This window comes from Hirundo rustica, chromosome Z, assembly GCF_015227805.2.
Source record: "Hirundo rustica isolate bHirRus1 chromosome Z, bHirRus1.pri.v3, whole genome shotgun sequence".
Classification (NCBI taxonomy): Eukaryota; Metazoa; Chordata; class Aves; order Passeriformes; family Hirundinidae; genus Hirundo; species Hirundo rustica.
The window spans coordinates 38857926-38876781 of NC_053488.1; the positions used below are offsets into that span (position 1 = coordinate 38857926).

At 38.3% G+C, this 18856-nt stretch overlaps 1 protein-coding gene across 2 annotated transcripts in view; it reads left to right on the forward strand.

Moving 5' to 3' along the window:
• NTRK2 (neurotrophic receptor tyrosine kinase 2) overlaps positions 1–17579 on the forward strand; it is a 200087-nt gene extending 182508 nt beyond the window's left edge. For both annotated transcript variants that reach the window (XM_040089246.1, XM_040089252.2), the window contains 2 exons: positions 13290–13448; positions 14271–17579. In XM_040089246.1, the coding sequence (XP_039945180.1) occupies positions 13290–13448; positions 14271–14456 (345 nt within the window). In that variant the 3' untranslated portion in view covers positions 14457–17579. The remainder of the gene's footprint in view (positions 1–13289; positions 13449–14270) is intronic.
• Positions 17580–18856: the final 1277 nt, after the last annotated feature.

An 18856-nucleotide genomic window follows, 5' to 3' on the forward strand; every position in this document is an offset into this window, starting at 1 on the left:
TTCCCTATTCCCCAGAGCTAGGGTGCCATGTTTCTTAATTTTGTAGCTGCTTCTTCATTAAAGTGCTCCTGCTGAGCATAAAGAGGCCCTTACCTGAGCAACTGCGTAAGGGGGGACGTTAGGTTCATTTAACAGTGAACATTCTCCCCTACTTTTGCTAAAGTTAAGACAGTCATGGAGGCAATAATTTCCTTTTGCCATTACTGTGTTCTCCCGCCATAGGAGGACATGGGATCTGGGAAGTCATCTGACCTTAAAGAGCAAGAAGTTGAATTGCATTTTTTCTAGGAATTGTAATACTTAATTCCTGTCTGATTCAAGTGTGTTCTACATTGGCTCACATATGATATTTATTGCTATCTCTTCAAAACTTGCAAGAAAAGTACATTATTTCTGCCTTTCAAATGTCTAACTTCCACCTGACTATTTCCACAGCTCAACAGTTCTCACAGAAAACTGAAAGCATCTCTTGCTTTCCACCAAAGGTGACATACTGAATATAACAGTAAGGTGCTTTACCTACACAGTAACCTGTAACGTTATATAAAGATATATACACACTAACATATCAAAATTAAGTGGCATACATTTTGGCACACATTTGGGATAGAGCTGTATGTTCTAGTTCAAAGTTCTCAGCATCAGGGCACACAATCATTCATATAGCAATGAGTATGTAAATGTAATATATAAATATAATGAGTATGTAAAGCTTGAAATAATTGAAAAATGACTTAAAACAGATAAATGCACACTTCAGCAACTTGGAGGACATTTATTTAAAATGTCAGTATTCACATGTACTTGCCATACTAGCAAGGCAGTTCTCCTTTGTTGTTAACTACTCAGCATAAGCTCGCTGATAAAATTAACAAGTCATAAAATTAACACTCTGTTCTAGAAGTCTGAAGTAATCATACAGAATGGGTTTTCATGATACAGTGGGTTTGCAAACTCAAAATTATCATGGTAGGAAGATTCTATTAGGAGAATATTCTGTAGAACTTAAGTGTTGCATCTGCTTTTCATTAACAAAAATCTCTTAGCTCAGCGACTGAAGAGTCTTGAAGGAGAGTGGCTATCTGGCAGAGAGTAAAGGAAAATAAAATGGGGTTGCAGCCTAAGTGTGGGGTCAAGGCTAATGGGAACACCAGAACCACCCCTGGTGGTTACAAGATCCAGGGACATTTTTGATGGAAATGAATACAGAGGTTATTTAGATGAATGTGATGGCTGAATACACAGAAAGAATAAATAGATTTGCCTGGAAAGAAAGCAAAGAAAATTATATACTAAGGGCTGAAGCGCATAACATTTTAATAAGAACATCATTGATTGCATGTGATAGTACTCTCTGACGATCGTCCTAAACATGTCCAAAGAGTAATATAAAGTAGCATGACTTTAAAAGGAAATGCAGGCTTTATGGAACAATATTTCAGAGGTTTTCATCTGAAGCAGATGAAAAATATTCTGAAGTACAAAGACTCACAAACAGTATTAGGGCTATATTAACCCACTGTGATAAAAAAGTAACACTGCTATGGTGAACCCGTTGGTAATTTTTTTAAAAGTGACTAGAAAAAGTCTTGTTGTTTTTGTTGTTGTAACTATTGTTATCATGGCACTGCAAGCCTGTGTAGGAGCCTCATGTAGATCAAGACTCCATTGATCTAGGTATTATACAAGCAGAGGTCAAAATACTAGTTCCAGCCTAATAGAAATCTTGGTTGGTTTAGTAACAGATTTTCACAGAGTTTGGTTTGGATATCCTATCCTGAAGTATTCCTGACTGTCGTTAGAGGACACAAAGAGAAAATGATACTCACACACTCTCTGACTCCAAGAAGAAGGTTGAAGAACCTCTTATTATTTACAAGCACCTCACTTACAGAGGTTCTGAACAATGACCAGGGATTGGAGAACAAGGTTACCTCCTCTCCAGCCCACTGACCAGACTAGAAGTCAATCAGTTGACTCTTATCAGAAAGAAATGTGGAAAACATGATGTTTACAGTATGGACTGTGAGAATTCAGCTACAGAGCTGTAAACATCTCACAAGAGCTCACATAATATGGCAACACCTGACAGTCTAAAAAACTGGGTCTGTAAACAATCTCAGAAAACCCTTCAAAAACTGAAATGTGTTTTGCTAACAACATAGTGCCTTCATTTCCCACTTGGCTTATTTTGAATGTCTCCAGGACTTCATGAATGTTGGTAACTCTGGCGTCTGGGAAATCCGTATGCATGATTTATATTGAAGAATATAAAGCTGGCATGCAGTTCTAATAGTAGAGATCTAAAAAATTAAATTACTTGTCCTAACTACTTTGGTGTAAAATTGCGGCCTGTTTTTTTTGTTGTTGTTTTGGTTTGGATGGGTTTTTTTTTTTGTTTGTGGGGGTTTTTTGTTTGGTTGGTTGGGGGTTTTTGTTTGTTTGTTTGTTTGGTTTGGTTTGTTGTTGTTTTTAATTGGATCTAACTTTGAGCTCTCAGTTTTACTGCAGATACTACTTTTATTGGAGTAGGCAAACTAAAGTTATGTTTTTATATTTAATTTGAAGTAATTATTGAAGTGCAGCAAGTAGAGGAATCCATGTGTAATGTCATAATTTATCCAGAGAGGAAGATAAGCATGTATGAGGATGGAACCATCTCAAAGCTGCATGGTTACGGTAAGGAGCAGCTCCAATCAGAGGAAAAGGTGGAAGGAGTGCTCCGTTGGGGCAGCGCAAAATATGAGGGAAAAGCAAGGAAAATAGGTGTAGTTGTGGGTTTCTTTCCCATCTCTTTGTTCACACACTACCAACTTTTGTTGAAGGATGTGAAGAATACATTGTAGTATGGAAACTTTAGTATGGAAATCTGTATGTCAGATCTTCAGAGAGTCCTTACCTGAAGTGCAACTGGTGCTGGTGCTGGTGCAGCGTCCTAAATCCTTTCAAAGTTTACTCTGAACTTCCTTAGTTCCCCGGGATCACCTGGTAATAAGCCAGTTAAAGAGGCTTTATATCAGAAAGCTGAACCTCCACCCTCATGACATGCCATAGGTGAATGGATACACCCAGGGAGGTTTTGGAGATCATTTCTTACTGGACTAACACCTTCTGCCAATGCTGGCTTCTCAGGAGGTTATCCAGTCTTGTTTTACAGGCACAAGGTAAGGTGCTTCAGCATCACAGGCAGAATATAAAGCTCAATGTTGGTGTTAAACAAATGCAGTCATGTGAATTCCGAGAACCATTGTATGCAGAATACAGGATATTGTTTCCAAAATGGAAAATTACAGTGCTGAGGGTAGAGACAAGCACTGAAAAGAAAAGGGGAAAAAAAACAACTCAAAACCTAATAAGACACCAAACCCCAAGTTTATGGTTCAAAGCCCTCTGCTTGTGCAAATTTTCCCTTTACACCAGTATTGGAATTTGTCCAAGAGCTATAAAATGAGTTCATCACTCCTTGGGCTACACTTTGACTCTTGTATCCAAGAACAATATTTTAAGCATGGCTTGAGGAATAATTCAACATACGAATTTGATGAGAACAATTCAGGATGTTGCAAGCTCCATAGGAATGAGGTGTTTTGTTGTTGTTTTTTGTTTTGTTTTGGTTTGGTGTTTTTTTTCCCCAGTAATAGCACTTACTTGTATTTTTAATGATTGTGTTGTGTGTTGTGTTTGATGGATGCTTCATTTCAGAGCAAATGCTTGTTTGAACTAATAGAATGATGTTGTGGCACAAGTAAGGAGACAAAAACTAGAATTCGTGGAGGGAAAACAACAGAGAATTTTTTCTATTCTATTTTAGTAATACTTTTCTCTTGTGTTTTCCAGTTTATGTAAACAAATTATGGCCCAGAGAAAGTGTTAAGCAGAAAACATAATCAAGACTGCAGAAGAGAAGGAATATGAGTACAAGGACCTTGTCATTGCCTTGTTTATTAGCATCTGGGGGAAGGGGGAAGAGACTGTCTTACAAAATTCAAAGAACTGGAACGTCTGAGACATTCCTGCTAAAAATTGTGGTGCTCCCATGCAGTGTACATTATAAAAATACTTTTGTGACTCACAAGGGAGAAGTAAAGCTGCAAACCAAGCTCTGTTTCTCCCCTCTTCTCCTGTCATATAATTTGACATGACCAATAGAGCCAGACATGCTATGTTAACCTGCAGTAAATTTGAAGAAAAATGTGTTTTTCAGTAAAATATGGGACAAACTTGTGCTCTTTAGTAACTAAGAAGTAGCTTCCAGACTTAACATTAGCAGTAAGAGATTTCCCAGTGAACACAAACTGTCTTACGTGGTATGATATTTGGCTTTCAGAGTCTGTGCTCAAGTGACTGCAACTTGTTGATATTGACTGTGCTGTTCATCTAGCATTTCATCACATTACACCTCCAACCCCCACATGAAAAAGTGAGTTTTGAATTTGAGCTGTGACAGAGATGTGTAGAAGCTAGTTTTCCAGTGCATGTTAAAGATTATTTTTAAAACCTCCTTAGCCATGGTAGCCCAAGCTACTTAGGATTAATATAAAAGTGGAATTTGATATATTGTAGACCACTTTGAAAATCAGAAAGGCAGTAGCTGCAGTTCATTAATATTGCATTGCAAAATTGTTTTGCTGTTAACTTGGACAGATTAGATGATCATCCTGGAGCCTGTGAGGATTTTAACGTGAGCCATTCCAGCTGCTTGTCCACTGCTACTTGATATCTCTCTTCATCTGCTGGTACAACCAGCACACACTCAGATGTGGAAACTGTGGTAAGGTACAAATATGGTAAGGATATGGTGACAAGTTTTTGTAAGGACTTCAATAACAAAGGACCTCACAGGAGCTCAATATTACGAGGTGAAAGTCATGCCACTGGAGTGACCAGTAACTCTGTATGCTGTGGCATAGTTTAATAAGGAGAATGAAGAGTGTTTTAGAAAGGAAGGGCCATCTGATTCAACAGATCTTCTCTGGCTTGTCCAATCTCCTTGCTTTTTCACTAAGATCCTGGATTCCAATGTTCAAAAATGAATTTAGATCTACACTGAATTCACTGAAATACATTGTTCAAAGTGTCATTCCTTCCAATTTTCCACAGCATATCTCCCTTTCTCTTAGCTTAGGTTCTTGTTTGTTGTTTAACACTAGAATACTTCATAATTTTGAAACAAAAGAAATTATATTTTAAAAGAATAGACTTGGTTTTTTTGTTCATACGCGCTTCATCTGGGACACTGAAAAGCTGTTATCAATTTGGTTTAAGTGCTGCAGATTTCTACTCAAATTAACTTCCCTTCTGTCTTTCTGATAAGGGATCTTTCTTTTAATCAGAGATGTGAATCATGTCACCTTCTTTGTAGCACTCATCTGATCTTACATCCAGAGCACTTCATCTTCTTTTCTTAGAAAAGTAAATGTACTACAATAACTACTGCAGTTTATTAATTATCCTGTATATTTGTCTGACCCAAATTGATATTGTGTTGTGTAAAGCACAAAAATAGGCACCATTTCTGTATCTGTCCAATTTAACATTTTAAGATCTTTGGAAGATGCTGAATTGCAAGATGCTCTAGATCATTCATCAATTTTAATTTCATGTGGTATCTCCCCTTCATTCCATCTTTTTGCCGGAATAATTTCTAGCCCTCCTTAAGCATTGCTGAGAGATTTAGTAAGGACTGCATATTACAATATATGGCCCGGACAGAAAAATAGGAATGACTTCTCCAAAACCCCTTCTAGTACAGGATCCTGTCACTCTGAAAAACTTTGGACGGTGGAATAGTATGGAAACATGCTAAGCATATATTAGTATTTTCCTCAAGTACTGTCTTAGCCTCCAGCATACTGCAACTCCAGAGCTTCCTGTGCCAGAGATGGTATCTTCATATTTGATAGTCCTTGTCAAATTTCATCCTTCATCAGTTTGTTTAATCACTTTTTGATCCCAGATAGACCTTCCACTTCGGCAGTATCTCATGTCAGTGAGTTCCACAAGCCAATGTACCTAATGTGACAGAGCGCCTCTTTTTGTTCATTATGAACCTGCCATTCACACATTTTTTGGTACCTTCTGGTTGTTTTATTATGAGTAACTGGTCTTTCTTCTCTTTTCCATACTGCTCATGGTTTTATAGAGGCTAATTAGAAGAATTTTATCTCCATGACACAAAATTGACACACAATACTGACCTGATGTTGAACAGCTGAAGAGAGAATTTACAGCGTAATTAATGTTGTAGTCCACGTTTCACTTTTCTGACAAAACTTCTGGTAGAATTAATTCAGAAATTTAGCCCTAAGCGCCTTTTAATACAGATGAACCAAAGCAGGATTAAAAGTGAAAACAAAAGTTGCATTTTTAACTATTGGCTAATAATATGCCTTGTTTTATGAATTGGTAATCTCTTGCATTGGAGTGGTATGGCTTATTATGACTGTGAAAATAATGCATTGTTTTTCTGCAAGTAGACATGCAGGGCTGATATTTCAAGAGAAGGCATTGAATTTGTCTGCATGGCCAGGGCATGAAAGAATTTAAAGTAACAATTATTGATTTTTATTTTCCTCTTCTGAGAGAAACATTTGCCAGCTTTTATGAGGGGGAAAGAGCAGATGTTCAGCAAGAGAAGAGAGGTTTTCAGTTTTAGCAATAAGATATGATAATTTTTGCAGAGAACATTTCTTTGCAGTTATATCATCCTGAGATGGGGAAACAAGTCAGAAGACCAAAATATAAATAGCAAAAAATACCTTAAAATGGCGTTATCTTACAAGTATACGGGATTTTTTTTTTCAGGAGGGGATGAACAAATGATTCAAAAGATTCAGCTTCTTCCTAGTTTGACAGACTAAGGTGCGGTTGTGTTAAAGAGATTGAATATATACTTGTCATATGACTTTTAATTTGGACGTATGCTGAACTATGTCCAAATTAAAGATGCACCTGACAAACTAGATAGGACACTGGGTCAGGATCAGGGCTGAGCCCCTGGTAGCCATATAGCTTCATTGGGCTAACAAAGTAAAAATATTACTTTTGTCCCCTTGGCAGGAAAAAAAAAATAAATCACTACTCTTTGGAGAATATACAAAGTGCTATGACACATTACTGAAATGTCACTCTTCAGGAATTGTGGGATCATGGGAACATGAAATGTTAATGAGGAAGTCTGTTTTCCAAGGCTATGCAATTGGTTGCTGTGCTTTTTGCTGCATGAATTCAGAGTAATCTACTACTTAAAATCAGAAATTTTGGGAGAAAAAAAAAAAAAATCATCAGAGAAGGCTTACCATTATGTAATAGGATGCCTGCAAAAGCTGGGAATTCCATCTGATGTCCTCTCCAGGAGTTCTGGAGCCTCCCCAAAGATGGTCATTGGCATTTAGGAGGAAGACTGTTCTGACTGGTCTCTGTCCTGCCCCTTGTCAGTCACCGCAGTACCTTACAGCTGGGCCATGGGGCCCCAGAGCCATCCATCACCCTCAGCACCACAGCCCCCAGTGAACTTATGGTTAGACCAGGGTGCAGCTGGCACGCGTTGCAAAAGAGCAGCCAATCCCACCTCATGGTACTCAGATGAACAAGGCATAAAACTGTTGTGAATTGACTGGAGTGGTCATCTTAGCAATAGTATTGGTTGATCTGCTGAGCATCAGAAGGCTCTGCAAGAGACATCTTGATGGACTGGATCGATATCCTGAGGACAGCTGCATGAGGTTCAACAAGGCAAAGTGCTGGGTTCTGCGCTTGAGTCACAAAAACCCATGCAGTGCTACAGGCTGTGGGAGGTGTGCTTTAAGAGCTGTTCAGCAGAGACATAGGGGTACTGGTCACCAGCTGAAGTTGAGCATGTGCCCAGGTAGCCAAGAAGGACAATGGCGTCCTGGCCTCAAATCCTGTGTCCAGCAGGACACACCTCAACTCTTGTGTCCAGTTCTGGGCCCCTTGCTCTGAGCTACTGAGGTGTGTCCAGAGCAGGGCAACAGAACTGGTGAAGGGTCTGGAGCACAGGTCTTACAAGGAGCAGGTGAAGGAGATGGGGGTTTTTAGTCTAGAGAAGAAGCTGAGGGAGAATTTATTGCTCTCTAAAGCTCCTGAAACGAAGTTGTAGTGAGGTGAGGGTCTATGGGAAGCAGTAGAGGTAAGAAGACTTTCAGAAAGCTGTGAAAGCAGGCCTCAGAAATAGAAAGAGCAGACAATTTTGAGCTAGCTGCATCTGTAAAGCCTGAAAGAAGAAAAGATACAATAATATGGTAAGTAAGGACATGAAACAATAGTCAGAGTTTTTAGGCTTGGCTAAGATAAACCTTAAGACTGAAGAAAAATATGCTTAGCAAGATAGCAGAAGATTTTTAGTTTAATGATGGAGTATTGTGTATTGTTAATAGAAAGCATACAAGCAAGCATTGTCTGACGCAGGCGTATGTGTGCTTTTAGTGATTGGCTAGAACAATTGTTTGTAAGCTTTATCAAGATGCTGTTGGCTAGAAAACTCTTAAAATGTCCTGTAACAAAGAAATCTTTAGCTGCTGCTGACAAGACATGAGCTGTTGCCATCTTTCAATTGTCTCGCTCTGTTATGAGGCTGATGTCACCATAAAGCTCAAGGAATGTATCTCAGCAGTCCCATCCCATTTGTGAAAACCTCCAGCACAAGGGCTGTTCTTCTCTACCATGTCTCAAGCGAAAAGATGAGAGGAAATGGCCTTAAATTACACTAGGGAAGGTTCAGATTGGAAAATCATTTTCTCTGAAAATGGTTAGACATTGGAATAAGTTGCCCAGAAAAGTGGTGGAGTCACAGTCTCTGGAAGTGTTCAAGGGGCATCTGGATGTGGCACTTGGGGACATGGTTTAGGGGTGACTATGGTGATGCTATGCATGAACTGGATGATCTTTCAGGTCTCTGACAACCTTGGCGATTCTGTGTGATGATTCTATGTGATTATTTCTTGTGCTTTTCCTAGACTGTGGCTTGTGTCTTATCTGTGCAGCCCCGCATACCACTTGTGCCTTCCACATCTCTGTAGGTAGGCTTCCCCCAGCTCACCACAGTGTCTTCTGTTTCCAGCAGGAGTACATGGCTTCATTTGGTTTTCTCTGTAAGAGAGCATATCCATTTTCTCACAATAATCAGACAACAGAGCCTTGGCTTTCTATGGCAGCTGGGCCATGAAGCTGGAATAGTGAACATGTCAGGGTACAGACAGATGTATATTTAATTGGAAGAAAGAGAAAAATCTTAAACTAAAAACTTAGAGGCCCTGCTTTACGACTAAGACATGGTCCTTCTAAAGCACCCCTAGAAAATTAATGTTTGCAAATAGATTAAAACACTGTTCAAGGCCAGCTTCTCTGGCACCTTTCAATGTGCTAAAAGACGGTTGCTTAAAGTGGTGACAAGTGTTAATGAGATTGTATTGCTGAAAGTGCTACATGGGACATTGTGGCAATTTTTGCTTAGAAGAGCTTCTTTGGAGAACATGACAGTTCACTGATTGGGCATAGCAGCCTCCTCCCCGTGGATTGCTAGTGCATTGCAGAGGCAAATTCCCTGGGTTTTCTAGCGCAGTATTGCCAGTAAAAGCAGCTAGTGAATATAATGAAAGGCTACGGTGTACATGGTTTCATAAACTGGCATTTGGAAGCACTTAACTTTGTACTTCAGTAGTACAATTCTAAATAAAACTGATTTGTGATATTGTATGGTATTATGGGGAAAACACAGCTGCTTTCAGGTAAGTATCAAGAAAATCTACTCTAATTTGTATACATAAAGTGGTCATACAGCTACATTATGGATTTTAAAGCGGTAGTATATTAAATTAAAACTCTAATGCTTTTAATCCTGTCATAACTTTTGCTAGACTGAATATAAAGGTTTTATTTACACATAACTGTAGTCTGTTCAGCACAAAACCGTTTGAAATATATGTGTATCAAGCTGCACTGAAATGCTGTGCATGGCAGGGACTGAAAGATGCTAGTGGTATCTGAGAGATTTGTAGTAACTTGCATTTCTTATTAAAAGATATGCTGAAGGCATCTCTTTGAAGCACTCAGAACCTTTAAACTTTGGTCGATGAAGTCATGTTTTCATTCACTACTGCTTCTTGGAAAACACCTCCTAGCCCTGCTGAGAGCATGGCAACAACAGCAAAAAGGCACCCCACCTCTCTTCACAACTGTTATGGCACAACCCTGGGTGCTTGGACTCAGGATAAAAATCAAAAGAAGCTCTCAACAGATGCAATTTGTTTCAGGTACCCTGCAAACGGTTGTGTCAAGTCCTAGGCTTCAGTTCATAAAGCTCTGAAGTATGTGCTTCATTTCAGGCATACAACTAGCACAGCCCTTAATGCTTTTCTGAGCTGAATGAGTGTTGACTCAGTAACCACTGATGCTTAATAGAGAAGGAAACGAGCATTTAGAAGTGCCTTTGGTCCAGACATGTGCTTTTTGTGGAACTGGACTGAAATGCAAGGTGCTCTTAAAGAGAGTATGGGTAGATGCACAGTGTTCCATAGGAGATTATCAGTGTTGCACCGGTTATCTTGTCTTCATTGCAGCACCATCTATCAAGGAGGCCACCCTGTATAATACTTTTGTTGATACTTAGAAAGGCAATAATTTCTATCTTCAAAAAGATGTCGAGGTGTTTGAAGTAACATGAATGATAGAGATGGAGATACCTCAGGTCTTCTCAGTATTGGTCAAGTCCTCTGTCCAGTGAAGTCTTGCGCCTTGAGGGACAGAAATGGACACAGCTCCAGGCAAGATGATCTCGGAAGAATATCAATGAGCTCCCTGTGCCTGGTTCTTACCTGTAAACTGAATTCTTGGTGTCAATACTAACAACTCAGTCTTGCTACAACTGCGAAGAGAGACAGCTAGGTGTGTGATATCACAAATCAAATCATCACAGAGACATCATTTGTTGGCAGTTTATCATCATCACTGTAGAGGTGTGTCTTTCATTTTCCTGAGATGCATTGGAAACTCAGCAGAGAGTCCAACCAAAAATAGATTGGATCTGTAGTAAAAAGACAGAAAGTTTTGGAAAAAAAAGAAGATTTAAGAATGGTTGGGGATTTTTAAAATCGATTTTTCAAAATTTCTTGATTTAAGATGTGACCAAAAAAGGGGAAAAAAAAAAAAAAAAGTTCCATATTTTATTGTCTATGGCTTTCATTAATTTTTAAAGGAATGAGTCAAAGAAATTGCTGAACAGAACCAGTAGCAGAGGTTATATGATGAGCAGATGGAACAGCCATTTTAATATTTGATGAGACCAAAAGGTTCTCATCACTAACCATCTTTTAATGGCACTTGCACTTTGAATGGGTGTATGTGGCTGCATATTTCTGGGGGACTATTTTTTTTGTCTTTCTAATGAAATACCTCTCAAGACTGCCTTAAAACTGGTAGTGGTTTGAAAGTGTTTGGTTGTCATGTCAGTTTAGGTTATGAAAAGGTGGGAAACTGAATGTTTGGGTGCATCTCAGCCTGTTGGTATGTTCAAACTCTCCACATCATTGAGGGGCCTCTCAGTCAAAGTTGAAAAAGACCAAAGCACAGAGCCTTAAAACCAGTCTGTTTGCCAGAGAGATAAGCTGTTAACATAGAGACAAATGGCCCAAATTGTGAAAAACATTTAAAAATGTGTATCCATTCTCTATCGATGCAGTGCACAGGAACTGGGTCCCTTTTTAAATGGCTCATAACATCTGTGCATAGCAACCTGCATGGAGTCAGAAGCACATCTACAGTGTGCCAGGAACTGAAATTGGGAGCCCTGCCTGTCATTCAACAAGTAATATTCCTCCATCACTCACGTAACATCTCGTGTGGCAGGAGCAGAAGAAGGGTCATAATAAACCAAGTCTGTGAAATTTTTAGCATGACTTTCTGTTTCTATTAACTCAGTAGTGAGCGTGGACTTGTGATGAGGCACAGAATAGGACTGAGCTATCACAGCCATAGCTGTGTTTGGTATGCTGCACTAACACTGAATTGTTGACAAATAACTGGTAATGGATATTGTGTGTGTTTTAGAAATAATGTCAACCCTGACTGTTGGGTTTTTCTTCCATTTGCTGTTTGAACATGAGAACAAGAAGGCCATTATTTATAACAACAAATGTTACATCCCTACAGGAGAAACTATATTTTGAATTGACAGAATCCTGAAAATTTAAATGTGGTTTCATAACTAAATATATTTTCAGAAAGGAAAACTAGTTAATCAAGAGTAAGATGTCCTTGAAAAAGCTTTTATATTTTTTTTTTTTAACCTTTCTTCTCATAGTACAAAAGTAACTAGCATATATGTATATCCATATAACAGTATCTCAGTAGTTACACTTCTTAAAAATTACTTAAATAGATTTATTTATTGGTGTGGTTCAACCAGAACAGGACAAGCCAGGAGCTTGTCTAAACAATAAATTGTTTAGAACCTGGAAATAAAAGACTTTTAAAATTTTAAATTAAGATTAGGAAACCTAAGTCTAAGGAAGTTTAATTTTCTGGGGGAAACTAAAAATGTTCTAAAAGCTTTCAGAAGGGCATTGATTCAGTGAAGGTCCCATTCAACAGGAGCTGATTTAGGGTAGGAATCCATATTTTACAAGTTGTTTATTATCAAGGCAATATATCCAAAGGACTGATTTTTTTTTTTTTTTTTTTTTTTTTTTTAATGGGCAGGGTAGTTAATATTGAACAAAATAGTTTGATGCATTAACCGTGGAACCTGACAACAGAAAATAGCATTGCTTTAATTCAGTCAAAGTTAGGATGCTCAACCATACAGACCCAATCCTGACATTTCCCACAGTCAGACCACTGTGTCTTTATGTATTTCAGTTGATGTTGCTGAGTTTCTAGGAGCATCGCCTGTCCAGATTTCATTTAATGAATCTTCTTTAGTTTCTTGAGTGTTAAAATAGAGAGTAGAACTGGCCTAATTCAAAGTCAGTTGGTAGTTAATGTAGACCTCCCTGTTCCTTAGGTAGGGTGCGCCAAGTAAATGTTAAAGATTAGATGGGATGTCAGGAACAACATCTTTTCAAATTTTTGTTGAGGAATATATTGTGTAGTACTCATTGTTGCTGGGGGAGAGGAGTTTGAACCATGAATCCACAGTTCTTCAAAGCTCCTCAAAGTGAACGTTACCAGATGGGAAAAAAAGGAAACCATGGATTCTCCGTGTTTAACGTCTTCTGACTGCCTTGTGAAGGTCTGAAGAAACTGTTTCTGACTCTTTTATGCATTTTTCACAGGTTGGAGGTCACACCATGCTGCCCATTCGTTGGATGCCTCCAGAGAGTATAATGTACAGGAAGTTCACCACGGAAAGTGATGTCTGGAGCCTGGGGGTTGTTTTATGGGAAATCTTTACTTATGGCAAACAGCCATGGTATCAGCTCTCAAACAATGAGGTGTGTGTAATATATTCTCAAATTGCATTGGGAAAGATGTTATGCTAATTATTGGTGTGGCTTCTCTGGAGAAGGGACAGTAACTTTATTTCTTAAAGGCTGACACTGATATACAGTATTGATTGTATTTTCATGAACCATATGGTAGAATTTCTTCCTTTTCACCCTTTTCTCCCCTGAGTGGATGGAAGGTGTTCCAGCAGAACTAGAACAGTTGGAATTTTTTTTTTTTTTCCCTTTGTATAGCATAATGTCTGCTCTGGGTAGACCATGAGACAACAAAAAGGACCTTAGCTATCTCCAGAACAGTCGTATCATACATAGTACTGTTTCAGAGTGGTTGTCCATAACCATGGAAAGATTAGATTGAAGTAATCAAGATAACTCTTGATTTCTTTGCAGTCACAAGTATCCCCCTTCCAGGGATTAGCCACAGTGAGTTTTAAGTTTGCAGAGGGTAGAGAGAAGAAGAGGCATTGATGCTCTATGAGAAGGTTGAAAATTTATCCTGCCTCTGAGGTGGTAGTTGGGGAGAGAGAAGTTATGGGATTAATTCCCAGCTCCAATTTCTTTATATGTGGGGTGGACAGTGTGGGTGAACTTAACGTGAGTGAAGTTACTGCTCTTTGATAGCTTACATTACAGTGAATTTTTCAGGTTGCATACTGCTGCACATTCATCTGCATATAAAAGCAGTCTTTTCCAGAGATGACTGCATGGCAGCCACCGGTGAGGCTGCTGTGGTTAAAGTTAATTCTTCCATGGATGAACTTGATGTAGCTGACACAACTGTGATGATCCTTTGTTTGTGATTTCTCACAGGTGATTGAATGCATCACTCAGGGCCGAGTCCTGCAGCGACCTCGCACATGCCCAAAGGAAGTGTATGACTTGATGCTGGGCTGTTGGCAACGGGAGCCTCACATGAGGCTCAACATCAAAGAAATCCACTCCCTCCTTCAGAACTTGGCCAAGGCATCTCCAGTCTACTTGGATATTTTAGGCTAAAGTCCCTTAGCATTTCTTCTTCTGGGCTGCAGGAATGAATGTGTTCAACTGCCACTGAACTACATTAAAATGTATTCTTAACTTTGACAGTATTAATGACAAAGTTGTGGAGAAGCTTTCAAAGGGCAAGCAATGTGTGCTTCTCCATCTGTAGACACAGTATTGACTTTTTAGACATTACCGAGACGTATCTTCTCTCTTTCTCTCAGTTTCTATCCTTTTTTTTCCTTCTCTCCTCTCTTTCTAATCAATTTGGCTTCTGCATTATTGTAACTCTGCATAGACAAAGGCCTTAAAACCCCAATCTGTTATATCAGCAGACTCTTCAGTTTGCCCACCACAACTAACAATGCCTTGTTGTATTCATGCCTTTGATGTGGATGAAAAAAGGGAAAAATATATTTGACTAAAACTTTGTGATTTCTGCTGTATAGCTACTGGGAGTTTCTATGGATTCACCTCATTTGTTTTGCTTCAGCCTGTGGGTGGAAAAGGAAGACTGGTGTTCTCTACATGAAGAATGTTCTTTGCAGACATGAAACCAGATAGAAAGAAGACACTCTTGTGTAATACGCTATCTGGAGGAACTTGGGAAATCAGGTGGCATCCAACCCTACAAGAAAACACTGAAGTGATTTGATGGAAGACAAGAGGGGACCTAACTATTTCCCTGAAGAGTCTTTCTGAGGACTGAAGGGATTGTTTAAGGAGGTGCTTTGCCAGCACCATTCATTGCCAGAATCAAGTAAAGCAAAAAAAGATGCTGTCTATACTGCACGCAATTGTGTTACAATGTGATTAACTAAACAGATACCCTTTTTTTGTCTTCTAGTAGGGTGTTGTCATGCCACTGGTGCAAAAATGTTCTCCAGGTAGCCTTTTTTAGTAGAGGCTGAAGCTAGATTTAGTTACATACAATATTAATGTCAAGATCACATGTTGAAACTAAGGATTTTGATAGGACAAACTATAAATGCTGAGGCAGGTGTATCTTATACTGTGCTTGTCCAGCAGTATATTCCTTCCTTCCTCAGTCCTTTATTTTTTCTTTTTTTTTACCATGCAAGCAAAACTGTGCATGGTCTTTGTCAATTAATGCCCTTTGTGCAGAAAAAATCACTCATCTAGTAGTACACCCTAGTAGGCATAGCAAAAATTCATAATGATATAACCTATATTTCATTATAAGGGGCTAATGGAGGACATTAGCCATGTTAAAATGCCTTTACAATGTTATAGATATTATAGGCTGATATAACATGAATAATCTAAAGCACGGAGATCACTGGTTATGTTTGAGACATAGCAGGGGATAAAGATCTCTAGAGAAAAAAAAATTATTCTTGTGGTTGTGGCTTGCTATTCAGAGTGCAAAGATTCTGAGCTCAGCATCATTTTTGTATTGGTACTATTGTTGTCATAACCAACATACACACCTTATTAAATAATTTATTTTTTGTTGGATTGGCATTGTATGTGTATAACATTTGCATGGCCACTGTGTTGATGACAGCTGCATGGGCATATATGTTGTTTTTCAAACTAGAAGTTGATAATTTGAAATTTAGAGCTAGGATTATTTTTAATATGAATTCTTACAAATGAAAACCTACCTTACCTATTCTTCAAGACTTCTGCCTCCCTCTGTGAGGGGGCGTTATTGCAAAAAAGTGATCTTTCTTTCCATTTTCTCTTTTTATTATTTCTTATTGATATGAGCCAGATCAAAATAGTCCATCTTCGTGTTGGGGATATTTTATTTAATAAATTAAGCATTTTATTTTTGTAAGTGTTCCCATAGCACATTTAATATATCATTTGCTCGCATGTATTATTTATTGAGGCACTTTAAGTTTTTCCTTCAGAAGCTTTTAGAGCTAGCTTATAAAAATTCTGAACATTTTCAGAAGAAAACAATTCACTGGACACTGATGAAGTTTTACCCTTCTCAATGTCATTGAAAGGCAGCACTACAAATAAATATGACAGTGTAACTATAAAGCCATACTCAGTATTTCTTTAATAAACTAGATGTTATTTCTTAACTGCTACTGAAATGGAAACACATAAAAAGCCAGAGGAAGATTCCTACAAAATGGGCCTTAAGAGTTTGCCTAGACTGTATTGGAAGCTCTCACAGAAAACTAGAGAAAGACTGAACATCCAGTGAAACCCATTCTCTTGAGAAGATGAATGTTATATTGTAAAGGAATTTGAAATTGATCTTAAAAGTAACAGTGGTGGGAAAAAAAAAAATCAGAGTCCTCTTACTGTGCAGTGGGAAGAGGGTGTAGCTGGTGGAGGGGGCTGCTAAGTTTATACCTGCATATTCTTAGTTTCTTCTGAGGTGAAGAAAAAGGCATCTGACATGTTGCTTTTACTGTAAAAGAGGCTCCAGCCCAAAACCAGGCAGGTGTGTTTTGCAAGCACTGAAAGAATGTATACCAAAAATAACCACAAGACCCTGAAAATGTACTTAGTGGCATCTTCTTTTTGATTTACTAGTGAGACTTTGAGAATCATTTCAGAGAATAAATAGTATTAAAGTGCATTGTGCAATAACATAGCAGTTTGTTAAATTTCTAAAGGACCAAATGTTCTACAGACCCACCACCATAGCCAACCCTGAGCTATATCGTTAGTGTTCTTGATAGTGCATAAAATGTATAATCACAGTAGAAAAGCTGTAAACTGTAGCTATACATAGTTTGCATTTGTTCATTAAAAGGTGGGTAAGCGTAACAGAGTGAGGAGAGAAGAGGAAGAAATATGTTCAAATCACAATGAAGGGTGAGTATATGTGCATATTCATCATGCTTGCACTGTCAGGTAAATTGTGTACACTGAGTAAATATGACAATCAGGCTCATTTAAAAAGTCTTTCTGGACTGTGCTATGAACTGACCATATATATATATATAATATGTGTGTTTGCATATGGCATATATATATACACACATAGCATATACATGTATGCCTATGTCTGTTGTATTTTACTTATATATGTGCAGACATGCATGCACATTATGTATGGGCTGTGTGTATATGTATAAATTTACATACAACTATGTTATTACAAATTATGATTAGAGCGCTATTAATAAATTGATAACATCTGCTGAGTAACCAAAATTTTTTTCTTTTGATATTTCTTTTTCTGTATTTATAAGATTCAACTTTCTAACTGGTGTGCAGCAGAGGCAGCGCTAGAATGCCAGAGATTTAACAATGAGCACTTTTCTTCCCCAGATGATTGCATAAAAACATTTCTTCCATTCCCATCTCACTTGTTGATTTCTCACAATGAAATTAACAAATAAGCTTCCAAGCTCAGAAAACAGAGTTTGTTTTACTGTCATTTCTGGGTTTGTGCTACTGTTGTTTTATTGTTCTAGCATAACAGTGCAGCTCCATTAGCATTTTATACTTGCCTGCAGTAATGAAATAGTTCCAAGAATGAGCTGGACTATTCACACTGCAACATGACTTGTAGGACAACTAGAACACTGACATTCAGGAGTAATAATAGTAGCATTCGCTGCACTCTGTCCTTCACTCTCAGTAGATCTTCAGAACTTGGAGCTGGCTGTGGAGAAAGACACTTGTAAAGCAACAGCACCCCATGATGCCTGATGGAGTGTACACTTTTAAAAGGACTTCATTCATTTTGACCTGTAAAACACCATATCTATATATTGTTAATAAGTAACTGCTTATTTTTTTTCTTCTTCTTCTTTTTTGTCCTTGCTATTTTTTATCACTTTCTTTCCTTCATTCTCTTTTCCTGTCTTTCCTCCTTCTTTCCTTCTCTTATATTTCTTTCTTTTGCTCTCTTTCTCTCTCCATCCATACCCTCCCCACCTTTATAAGAGATTGTGGTTGAGGTAGACTTTTACAAAACACTCTAAAAAGAAATTAAATAACCCAGATAACTAAGGTATAATGCATATGTGCTAGAACAAGTCCACTTTTGGGTTTTTGTGGCCTGTAACTGAATTTCAAATACTGCTGTAAGATGTGGGAGAGGGGTGGGGGAGAGACGGGAGAGGAAGTTGGGATTTCTAAAGAGAGATTAAGGTTTTGATAGCACAGAAAGTTGTATTTTCTTGTTGTGAGGGCTAGAATAAACCACTGCTTCTTTGAATAAGAGGTCTTTTAGAGCCTTAGTTAAAACACCTTTATTTGGGCAGGGTGGGGGGAATGTGTTGTTCATCACAAATATGAAGCAAAAAAAGAAGGAAGTCTACATGTTACAGGGAAAACACTGTGAAACTCACAATAGCAACCAAGTGACTATTTTGCCATCTTTTAAACATATGTCTCAGGAGATGAAATGGGAAATGATGGGTGTGTTATTTTTCCGACTATGCATTCTGCACAAGGTCTGTGGGGATTTTTTG